This window comes from Staurois parvus, unplaced genomic scaffold (assembly GCF_062004578.1).
Source record: "Staurois parvus isolate SC_StPar_1 unplaced genomic scaffold, SC_StPar_1.0 ptg000017l, whole genome shotgun sequence".
Taxonomy (NCBI): Eukaryota; Metazoa; Chordata; class Amphibia; order Anura; family Ranidae; genus Staurois; species Staurois parvus.
The window spans coordinates 3,790,423-3,803,240 of record NW_028317813.1 but is presented as its reverse complement, the minus strand read 5'-3'; the positions used below and the strand labels follow the sequence as shown (position 1 = coordinate 3,803,240).

General features: G+C 36.6%; 1 protein-coding gene across 1 annotated transcript; it reads right to left on the bottom strand.

The window, feature by feature from the left end:
• Positions 1 to 2,166: 2,166 nt before the first annotated feature.
• On the bottom strand, positions 2,167 to 10,815 carry LOC149473248 (uncharacterized). Its single transcript, XM_089679025.1, has 2 exons — positions 10,371 to 10,815; positions 2,167 to 5,178 (listed from the first exon to the last, which is right to left on the bottom strand). Exon 2 carries the CDS (start codon positions 5,174 to 5,176, stop codon positions 2,468 to 2,470), a length of 2,709 nt encoding a protein of 902 aa, XP_089535151.1. The 5' UTR covers positions 5,177 to 5,178; positions 10,371 to 10,815; the 3' UTR covers positions 2,167 to 2,467.
• Positions 10,816 to 12,818: the final 2,003 nt, after the last annotated feature.

The following is a 12,818-nucleotide window of genomic DNA, read 5'->3' as shown; positions in this document are numbered from 1 at the left end:
ATAATAATCCAGATAGTGTGACAACATACAAATGATTTACTAACATGAATAAAAACATATATATAGTAAATTAAATCAGGAAAATAAATATTGCATATAATATTTCATACTTACAACTTGCAGGTAGCAGTAGGCAAGCAGTAAGAGCAGTAGCTTTCTAGGAAATTAATTCATGAAGTATATCTGTAGAGCAGCGAGATCAGATTACAAAGTTTGTGGAGTCTCTCCAATGATTTATCAGATTCATTTATATGATATGCTATTTTGATTTTCAGTTTGGTATCTGCAGGCTATTCGGGGTATTCACAGCATAAATACTAAATCAGCCTGGTCGAAATAACCTCACATTTGCGAGCCATGTGGCTACTAGTGGTAAATAAGGAATGTTCATATTTATTGTTTAACTGCTTCCCCTCCACCCTATAGCAGAAATACTACTAAAAGGCAGCACGGGTGTGCAAAATCACATATATATATGAATTTACATTTCCAGGTAGGGGGCGCGCGTAAGCCCAACCTGCACCGCCATTCGCAGCTGTCAATCACCAGGTCCCGGCCGGTGATTACTCGCCGGCGCCCGGTGATTTCTGACAATCTCAAACGGTTAAGAGAACTGTTTTGTTTACTAACAGTTCTCCTCCCTGTCAGCTCGGGCACACTGCTTTGGATGGATGTGCACAGCACAGCCATCCAAATCAGTGTGCTTACAGTGAAGCACACGGACACAGCCCACTAGTAAAACACTCACAGCACACAGTTAACCCTTTGATCGCCACTCATGTTAACCCCTTGCCATTAGTACAGTGTCAGTGCTTTTTTTTTAGCACTGATCACTGTATTGGTGTCACTGGGGATGTCAGTGACACCAAGTCAGTTCCCCCCAGTGTCACAATGCCCACCACAGTCCCGCTATAAGTCTCTGATCGTCGCCATTACTAGTAAAAAAGAAACAAATTCCAGTATTTATACCGCCATCTGTAAAGGCTAAAGCTTTCACTTAAACCATTTAATTTAGATGTATTGGGATTTTTTTATACCAAAGTCATGTAGCAGAATACATTTTGGCCTAAATCTATGACAAAATTAGATTTTTTCAATATTTTTACTGGACATGTTTAATAGCAAAAAGTCAAAAATATTGTTTTTTTTTTTAAAATTGTTGGTCTTTTTTTTTTATAGCGCAAAAAATAAGAAAAACTCACAGGCGATCAAATACCACCGAAAGAAAGCTCAATTCGTGGGAAAAATGGCCGTAAATTTATTTTGGGTGACTGCAGAATTGTCAGTTAAAGCAACACAGCGCTGTAACACAAAAAATGGCCTGCTCAGGAAAGGGGGTAAATCCTCAGGAGGGCAAGTAGTTAATGTCTTGATGACTAAAGAATATATTGAAAACACTATGGGGTTTATTTACTAAAGCTGGAGAGTGCAAAATCAGGCTCACTTACATAAACCAATCAGCTTCCAGGTTTTATTTCCAAAGCCTAACTGAACAAGCTGAAGTTAGAAGCTGATTGGTTTGATTTGGTTAGAAGCTGATTTTGCACTCTCCAGCTTTAGTAAATAAACCCCTATATGTCTACACTACTGGATAAAAGGGAAATATAGGTAAAGTATTTTAACACCCTTCTGGTAGATAGCAGTTTGTAGCCTTTAATATCCAAATGTTTGCTTTACATATCATAAAATACAAAATTGCAGAAGGTGGTATTATCTTCTACTTCTGCTTGCTGGTTAGGCTGCTTACCTACGCCATTCAGGAGCTTGTTTTCTATTCAAGGTCTGCTAGTCAAAACATCTATCCCTGGCATGAAAAAAAATCAATGTTTTAGAATAACAATTTTTTCTAAAGGGAGTCTGTGGTTAAGAAAGTGTTCTTGGACATGCAGCAATCCACTTACAATATCAAGTAAAATGTTTCCACAGGGATGTCATTGTCTGGATTAATTTTGGAAAAAAAGTCTTACAAAAAGTCCCGGGGTGCAGCTACTTTTAATAATCATCTGCATAATCCAGGCACAGAGCAACACTGAGATCTACTGGCGCCATGCAGCTTTCTACTATAAAGTCAGTGATTCAAATAACAAGAGTTTTTCTCTTGCTAATTATGCCTCAATGTTATTGTTAAATATCGTGACACTTATATTATTTAAGTGTCTGTCTTTAGGCGTTTGAGGCAATTTGTTCTAGTGCGTATCAATATCTTTTTACATTCCAATTGCTATTCTTAAAACTAAGCTTATGACCTGCTGACCTCTTAGACATGAATATACCATGGTTCATCTTTAACACCTGTTTTTCAAGCTTCATTCACACGCTGAGTTAAAATTACTTCTAAATGACTTTTGCTGTCATATTGAAAGATATGAGACGTCTGTTTTATGGTGAATAATTTCTACAATATTCCCCCTAAATATAATTTATCATATAATATTATATATACATTCATACTTCATTCATGGCCCAACTATACACGCTTGGAATCAGTTGTTCCAGATGCACCATTTTCTATAACCAGGTCAGTTAGGTCAGAGGTAACCTTCCTTCTAATAATACCTGACAGGATTTTTTCACCTTCTTTCATTTGTTTCTTAATCAATTTGTAAAATTGTTTCATTCTAATCATAATACAGATTTGAAATAAAATACATAAAACCATAATAATAAATATAATAATTAATGGGTGTAATAATATATTTCCAACAGCTGCTGTTACTGAAGTTTTTCCCCACATTGATACAGTATTTTTAAATTTTGACCACCATGAACGACCTGAAAATTCAGACCAATCATGTTCTATCTCTAGTAGATTTCCTTGTTCATGCTTAAATATTATTTCTGCTTTCTGAAGTTCTTCAGACAAAGCAATTAATAATCCCTTATCCTTTTGTATGATCTCTGCCCATTCTTTCCATGGAAACTCATCTACTTGAGATATGTTATATTGTATAGGTAGAACACTCACATTTTTCATAAGTATATTAGTTAAATTTACTCTAATTTCATTTAAACTAATTCCTGTAAGATCTCCTTCTATACAATACAAGCCTCGACTCAGGATATCTGTATGTGTGCAGGATAGGAAGAAAGCTTTCACTGTTTCAGTGTCTGTCATGACTTGAAAACAGACTTTCCTCTTTCCTACAACAGTGACTAGGTCAAGTGAAGTTTTTACTTTTTCTATTCTTGCTGTACATAATGAATGATTATGAAAACAAGAGTGAAAAATACTTTTGTCCTGATTAGGCAAACATATTACTTTTGATTGAAAATGTAAACAAGAAGATAAATCTAATTGTTCTGGTTCAGATGTATTAGTATTCAAAGCAAAATCTACAAATTGTAATTGATAATATAACAACTGGGTATTACTAACTGGCAATCCTAAGACTGTAACTGGAACTAACATTTGTTCTTTCCCAGCAATGGGAATCATTGAGGTACCAAAGCATTCATATTGATTACATCCTACCCATTTATTTACCCATAAATCTGTATGATTTTTTGCAAATACATATTCATTAGGTAAACTTTGCAAAAGACTTAGAGGAGTTATGCCACTTTGGAATGCTTGTGCAATTATTTTAAAATTGGTAGAATACTCTGTCTGTATTTCTAGACATGTTCTGGCTATGTGGGAATGTTGTTCTCTGTCCATTAAATTCAAAGTAACATCTTGTAAGTGGACTACAGCTGGGCCTATAACCGTAGCTGTCTTCATTAACATATTTTCTAATATTTGATTTACATTTCTTTGAACTTTAATACTTTTACTACCCACTAAGCCCGCTGTTTCCAGATCAGACTGTAATGTATTAATATCCATACTATTGGTAAGACTTCCAATAGTACCAACTCCACCTAAAATTCCTTCTACGATACCTCGTTTATTCCTATTGTTATTTTTATTATTAGCTCCAAACCATTTATCCATACCCAATTCCATATTAATTAAGTATTCTTGACATTGAGGATACTTTGATGAAATTTTCCATTCAGAAACATTAAATTTCCAAAGTATAATCACAAAATGTCCTTCTCTTAAGAGATGTCTGGGTTGGAAATGATTAATTTGAAATGGACTAGAAGGAATAAATTTTTCATCAATACACTTAATGTTCTTAGGAGATGAAATTATAACATTAGCAGTATCACATTTCATTGGATTATTTTCTAATGATATGCAACATTCATATATGCCTCTGTCATTAAGATTTGGACTACTGTGTTGATAAATAAAGTTATTGTTAGTCCAATCTACATTTCCAAGATTACTCTTACGAATTATATTAGTAGAGCTATGGAAAAGACTGCCCAAAAATTCACCATTTCTTTTCCAAGTTAATAGGGAATTTTGAGGTAAATATATTTGTGTAGTACATATCAAATTTAAATCATCCTTTCCTTCAATAATTTTAACAGCTTGAGGGGATACTTTTATATCTGGAATAATCAAGTCTACAATTGAAATAGTCACTCTCACATTAACGTGAGCTGAACCTCTTGTTATTTGAAAATCCCATACTCTAATTACATCTCCTTCTTCATCTCCTGTAATCTTTAAGTGTTCAGGATCCATAAACTGTAAATAATATTGGGTCAAAAACCAAATATCTGTTTTGGATCCTCCTACAGAAGAAGAACCTACTCTATCTCCAGTTACATCGCCAGTCCAAATTGTAGACTCATTTCCTTTTAAAACTATGGACCAGAATCCCATCTCAGTTAAATTACATTCATATGTACCAGTTTTATTATTATGTACATATGATCCTTGCATTTTTGTAAACTTTGTTTTAGATTCTATTCTAGCTTGTATTTCAATAGAGTTACTATGAAGAAAATAAAACTGCATACAGCAAGTAGCTCCATGACCTATACAAGCAAGTCCATACAAGTCTACGGCTGTGTCAATGTCACTGTATCTTGGAAAATGTCTCTTGTTTCTGGATAAAGGCAATTCTCTTTTATGCAGGGTCTCAGACTTGTTCTTCTCTGCTGGGCTGGAAAAAGTCATATACGTTTTTAGGAATAAAAATGTCATTAATGAGAAAAGGAGTCCTGTGATGACGAATTTTCTCCTTTTAATGTTCTTTCTTTCTTTCCACTTTTCTGATGTTGTCAGTATTTCTTTTTGGAGTTTGATGTTCCTCCATATTTGATTATCAGATGTCATTTCTGCAAAAGAAATGCAGTATCATTATCTTGGCATAAACAGCTTGCATTGATCAGTGTGAACCCATATTTTTTGTTGTCTCCGTGCATTTTTAACAGAATTGAGAGGTCTTTGGACTTGTATCATTACACCACGTGTGTCCAAAATTTCAAAAGGACCTTCCCAATTACTTTGCCACGGCCCACTTTTTCTAAATGTTTTAATCATGACTTGTCCACCTTTCTCAAATTTTGAGGAGTGTGGAGGGATCATTTTCTGCATGTGAGTAGCTGCATGTGGCAAAATGGCATTTAGATTGTCTTGCAACATCTGTAACCATTTGGTTTTCTCAATTGCTTCTTTCTGCGGAGTTGACAAAAAACACGGTTCATGTGGAAAAACAAGCGGCATTTTTCTACCTGTCATCAGTTCAAATGGACTGTATTGTGTAGATGAAGATGTTGTACTTCTGATACTCATCAGAACAAAAGGCACGGCATCTACCCATGTATGTCCTTTGTCTAACAACATTTTAGCAATTCTGGATTTGATAGTCCTGTTCATTCTTTCCACAATACCTGCAGATTGCGGATGGTATGGAACATGAAATCTTTGCTGGATTCCCAAAATTTTACACATTGCCTGCATTACTTTACCTGTGAAATGAGTTCCACGATCTGAACTGATATCAATTGGGATCCCCCAAGTAGGAAAAACATGATTAATTAACATTCTTGCAGTTGTTAGTGCATCGTCTGTGCGTACAGGTAAAATCTCAACCCATTTTGAGAAAACATCAACAATTATGAGCGCATATTTGAAACCATTTTTTCCTGTTGGTAATGGTCCTATATAGTCAAGTTGTAATGTGGACCATGGACCATTAGCTGGAGGAGTTCTTTGTAAAGGAGGTTTCTGTCCTTTTGGCCTGGGGTTCACTTGAGCACAGATAAGACAAGATTGAATTACATTGTCTGCAGTCTCATCCATTTTTTCCCAGAAAAATTTCTCTTTGAGAATCTCTAACAATCTCTGCTTACCTACATGGCCTAAACTTTCATGATTGTATTTTGTGAACTCCACTTGTAAATGTTTTGGTATGACAGGACGCAGAACCCCGTTACAGTCATGAAACAAAATCTTGTTTTCAAAAACAAAGGAAGATTCTGTATCAACCTGAGAAGCAGAAAGGGACGGGTCCTTTTTCTGTTCTTCTGCAAATGAGGGGATCTGTGTATCTGTTTTTCTGACTGTGTTTACTGAAACTACTTCAGATGGAGTCTCTGACTGTTCATTAACAGCTGCTTCTTTTGCTAATGTGTCAGCTATCATATTTCCTATGCTCAGTTCATCATTGTCTTTCCTATGCGCTGGTACTTTAACAATTGCATAGGCACAAGGGTTTATCCCTGCTAGTGCAAAAATTGACTCTAGTATCTCTCTGTGTGCTAAAGCTTTGTTTGAAGCATCTACAAAACCTCGTCTTTTCCAAATAGGAAGATAATCAGTAAGAGAACGCACAACATATGAACTGTCACTATAAATCACTAGTGGACCTTGATTCTCTTCTTTGTCTACAGTTAACACTGTCTCAATGGCTATCAGTTCTGCTTTTTGTGCTGAAAAGTGTCCTGGAAGTCTGTGTTGTATGGCATATCCTCTCTGTGGAAACCAGATTGCATAACCTGAAAAATACTCCCCTGAGACACAATAACGTGAACCATCCACAAACACAGGTTCATCAGTCTTCTCTGCTTCTCTGCGAAACAGAGGAGAGTGAGTGTCTTGGACTTCACATGAACACTCATGTTCTGATCCATTATATTCCATCAATTGAGGGAGTACATATTTGGCATTATGTTCAACCTGGATCTGTTTGGGTGATAAAGCCAACAACCATTGTGAAAATCTTTGATTGGAAACACCTGGGATGTTTTTTTCAAGGAGAAATTTCAGGGTGGAATGAGGTGTTTGTAAGATAATTTTGTTGAATCCTACAATGTGCTCAGTTGCTTTTACTGCATAGTGAACTCCTACCAATTGTTTAACACATGTGTCAAAACCTTTCTCAACAGGTGTTAAAAGCCTAGAGGAATATGCTAGGATCCTCCAATTTCCTCCTTGTAGCTGAAGCAACACCGAAGAAATAGCAGTTTCAGATGTATGCACCTGCAAAGCAAACGGTGCTTGCTTTTCTACTGTAGTTAGGGCTGGTGCTGTCTGCAAATCTTTTTTCAAAGATTCAAAGGCCTTTTGCTGAACTTCTGTCCAAGGACCAAAACCATTTTCCTCATTATTCTTTAGAAGTTCATACAGAGGTTTTGCTTTATCAGCAAATGACTCAATGAACTCTCTAGAAAAATTCACTAATCCTAGGAATTGTCTTAGTGCTTTGAATGTTGTTGGTACAGGAAGTGCAGCAATAGCATTAACCCTTTCTTGCAAAGGTTGGCGTTTACCCGGACTGATCTGAATGCCGAGAAACTTGACCTCGCTTTTCATGAGCTGAACCTTACGAGTATTCAGCTTGAGACCTGCATCTTGCAACAGATCAAACAATTCTGCCAAAAGGGTTAAATGTTCTTGGTCATTTTCTGTTGATAACAAGATATCGTCCACATATTGTAGGATACAATCTGGCCTAGAAAATTTGGATAGGACTTCCGCTAAAGCTTGATGAAATACGCTAGGACTCAAATGGAGGCCTTGCGGAAGACGATTAAAGGTATACTGAGAATTTGCAAAGGAGAAGGCAAATTTATATTGACAGCTTTTAGATAAAGAGATTGAGAAAAATCCATTTGCAATGTCAATCACAGAGAACACTTTTGCTTTTGCATCAATTCGGGACATTATATCTGGTGTATCTGCCACTATTGGAGCGCAGCTTGGGGTATATTTATTCAGCATTCTGAGATCTACCAGAAGCCTGAATGATTTAGGGTCATCACGTTTAGGTACTACCCATAATGGATTGTTTGTTACAGAATTTGTTTTTCTGATAATACCTTGTTGCAGAAGCTCCTGTATGACTATTGATACTGGTTCAATAGATTCTGGTGGCAATTTGTATTGCTTCTGTGGGGGCGGATCCTTGCCTTGCACGTCTACTTCTATGTCTTTAAATAGACCGGCCTCATTTTTGCCTTGGCTCCAAAGATTTTTGTATGATTTGACCAATTGTTCTAATTGTTGATTGTCACCACTATCTGGCCATTTATGGTCTGCAGCAAGCACTTCTGTTAAACAGATGCTGCCGACCTCACAGTAATCTGCTGGGTCAATTACCACAGGCTTACGATTAATGGAACCTTTCCATACAATGCCATTACCAAGGTCAATTATCCAACCTCTGCGTTGAAGGATATCTGTCCCAATGATATTCTCTGCACCTTGACAATACCAAATATCAATCTCAGTATCCAAATAATCAGGGATTTCAAATGAAACATTTTTACACATTGAAGCTTTCGAATTACCTGATCCGTTAAATCCAACAACTGTACATACTGTTGCATCTGTCAAAAGAGGTAATCTTACACCAGTAATAGAAATTTCGGCACCTGTATCAATTAGAAACTTGAGCTTTTGTCCATTCAATTTTGCTTTAATGTAAGGGCGTCCACATTTATCTAGACATATTGGTGTTACATATTCTAGATGATGAGATTTTATTTCCTTTTTATTGTCTAGTCATGGAGTAGGCAATAATGGAGCTGAATTAACAGTGGTTGACTGCAAGTTCTTTTCAGTCAAACCGCTGCTGACCGATAACTCTCTGATTTGTTTTATCAGAGGAGCATAGGGAGAAGAAGATTGAGTTTCCTTCTGACTAGGAGGAGCAGATGGTTCAAGAGAAATAAGTCCATTTTCTTTACCTAAATTTCTTGAATCCTTTATCTGCATATCCTTTAAGAATTTTTTACACTTCCATTTTAAATGTCCAGGCTTTTGACAGTAGTAACAAGTTATTGGCTCTCTCTGTCTCACCTGCTTGTATCTGTCACTTTTACTAAGAGCAGTCATTCCTGTCTTAGCTGTAGTTTGACCGTTCCTATCTAAAGTGTCATTTTGAACTAGAGCTATCTTAGACTTGAGATAGTTCTGTTTCATTTGTCTTCTGATTTTATCAATGAATGAACAAGCATCTGTAATCGAAGTTTTATCTTGCACAATGGCCAAAGAAGTTGGATCAAGATATTTAAATTTTTTTACAAATGCTTTTATCATACCTGTATCGTTTTCATCATCTACGCCCAAGACCATTTTGTATGCCTTTGTGAATTTAATTTTAAATTCATAAGGGTCTTCTCTAACTGAAGTCTGTAATGAGTCTAGTACTTCTAAAGAAGGTACTTCCTCACCTGTGGTACATAACAACAATTGTCGTAATCTGTCTGATGCGTCACTATGTATCTCCTGTCCGTCATCGTCAATAACAGGTGATTGCACAAGTCGTCTAGCAAAATGAGCTGGGATCCAAAGATAATAGATACGGTTACGCTGTTCGTCAGTCAAGTGATAACGATCTGTATAAGACTCGAAGATGTCCGCATTATAAAAGGCATCGACCTTTGAGTCATACGCTGGAATATCTTTTAAAATTTTAATTAATTGATCATGAATTTGTAACTTTAATTTAGCTGCACGGTCTAGTAGTTTTTTCTTTCTAACTTCGGCTTCGTCATTTGCGTCATCTTCCCCCATTTCAGGAATGCAGGAAGCTTGAGGCTTTGACTTTGTAGAATCAGTCTTTTTACCACCTTTTGTTAATACAGCAACCTCCTTTCTGTCATTCTGCAGTCTTAACAAAAGATTTGTTTTAGAATCAATTTGCTCCTCAAGATTTTCTATGTAGTTACAAAGTATGTCACAATTTGGACAATTAAGAGGATCTTGAGACAAATGTTCATGCATTTCTGTGTTCTGTACAGTGCTACATTCTGTCTGCTTTAGTGTAGAAACACTTTTAGCAGGTAAGTCAATATTCAAAATCATTTTGTTGAATATTCTTACCAACTTTAAGATATTAGATATCTTCTTATGCTGTTTGTTTACAGTAAATCTAGATTTATCTATCTGAACATTGGCCTGTAAACATTCCTTGTACATGTACTGCCATAATTTACCATCATCAGGATATAAAGAAACATCCTTAAACTCTAACTTGCTTTCTATAGCTAGTTTATCAATAAATTCCATAACTTTTACTCACCGTAATCAGATGATTTTCTTTTTTGCAGCCGGTGGCTCCGTCACTGGACCTCTCGTCAACGTCTGACGAAACACAAACGCCTTCACTTCTAGGTTCTTTGCACCGTGTTTTTCCAAGACTTGATCAGTCTGTGCTTTCTCCCCCTCTATCAAGGAATGAAAAACCCGGAAAAACTGTGGCGGAGGCTGGCTTAGCCAAATGTTAAATATCGTGACACTTATATTATTTAAGTGTCTGTCTTTAGGCGTTTGAGGCAATTTGTTCTAGTGCGTATCAATATCTTTTTACATTCCAATTGCTATTCTTAAAACTAAGCTTATGACCTGCTGACCTCTTAGACATGAATATACCATGGTTCATCTTTAACACCTGTTTTTCAAGCTTCATTCACACGCTGAGTTAAAATTACTTCTAAATGACTTTTGCTGTCATATTGAAAGATATGAGACGTCTGTTTTATGGTGAATAATTTCTACAGTTATTATAATACTTACAAAGTGAAAATTATTTCTGCACGACACCGGTTTGTCCTACAGCACTGTGGTCTCCTTTTTGATCTGACAGCTTTGCTTTAAAATTTAAGAAAAAAACCTAAATTTTAATATTCTACAATAACATATTCAGCATGGCAAATGCTTCATTGTAATTATAGATTTTTTTGTAAAATGTAGCAATCAGGATTTCCTTTACACATTTTCCAAAGTTAATTTGAAATGTTCATGCTCTGTGCCATTAATTTTGTCATTTCACATGAGTATAGCCATGGCACACCATTAATTTTTTTTATCATATGATCTATTCAAATGAGTCTGTGGATTGACAGGTTAAGACAGTTTCCTGTCACAGACAAATGGCATTTGTATAGTTGTACTGTGAATTTGACTGACTTGATTTTAATCTATGAAAATACTTTTGCATTGGCGGCTACAGACTATTTTGTGAACTTTGCAAGTTACGTAATTGTATCCTTTAATATGTTCAATGTCATTAAAGATTAGTGATTACAAACTTTAATCTGAACCCCATGAAAGTATTTGGGGGAGGGGAGAATTTTCAAAATCAAAAATAAATTCTGGCAATTTTCAAAGCTAACAAGGAAGGGACTGTCAAACAAAGAGCAAGAAGACCTGGGCATTACTGCAAGGAACATGTGTCAATGATTTTCACAGACAGTCAGTGCCAGGGGCGGACTGACCATTTGGAAACTCGGGCACTGCCTGAGGGCCCGGGTCAGTAGGGGGCCCCATGAGATGCCCCTGCTACCTTTTTCATAGGCTTTTTTGAGTTTGGGCAAGGACACAGGGGCCCCATGATCCCCTATTGCCCGAGGGCCCCATGAGTTGTCAGTCCCCCCCTGGTCAGTGCCACTGTATACTAGAATTACATATTTTGCATGTTTAATTTTATTTTTTTAACTTTTACAATTACATTGTTCTAAATACAGCATAATCCTAATCTGATTCATTTGAACTTGATACAAAAGGCTTTTTTAGGTAGTGATTGACAGCTGGGTAAATGTTCAGTTGTAATAGACTTGACATGACCAGTGAAAGTAGAACCCACAACTATTCTAAAAGTCATAAGAAAGTTTACACTTACAAAAAATAAAGCCAAAGCCACCAACTTCATACCAATTGGCCAGTGGCAAAACTGTTTAATAGTATAACTTAATGCATGCTGGGGAAGGTTATAAATATTTTAGATGACCTTCCTGGGCTAGGCCAGGACAGGAGGCTATGTTGGAGGTCTCTGCCTCCCATGCCTGCTGCCTGGGTATGGTAAAACCAAGAGTAGGCCTGTGTTTTAAGAGCGACAAAGTTGCCAGATGAATCAGATGTTCATCTGATCAGTGTACATCTGGCTGCAACTCTCCACTCAACGCCTCACACTGCAGGACATGTGGTGTTTTTCACCAGCTGTGTAGACTTGTGTCAGCCCTTGAGTGTGCACAGCATCCCAATATCAACTAAGAGTGTTTAAACTGTTCACATTCCATGAAATGGGTTTTTGGTCTCTTGATAAAGCTGATATGAAGGAGGAGCATTTCATAAGTGCATTTGCTTATCAGTTACCCATAAGCCATACTATCCGGTGAGTGGCAGTGAATAGGGGGTGACCTATCTGGGCACGTGGTGTTTGAAAACGGAGTCGCCTGCTTGTTATATGCACATTGAAGATTTTTTCTGTCACTTGGTGTGAGAAGGGGACTATGGACTTTTAACACTATTTATGGTGGACCTTTTGCAATGTTTCCTTCACTTTTCATTTTATTTGTAGTTTTTGATTGCAATATTTTATTGATTGATTGATTTACACATTTATATTAACTTCTTAGCTCTCTAGTCTTGCATTAGGCACATGCTCTGCTATTTTGGCATTAAATATTTGCATAAAGTCAGTTTTTCATTCAAAGGTCCTTGCCCTTCCTGGTGGTTTTACAGTCTGAAG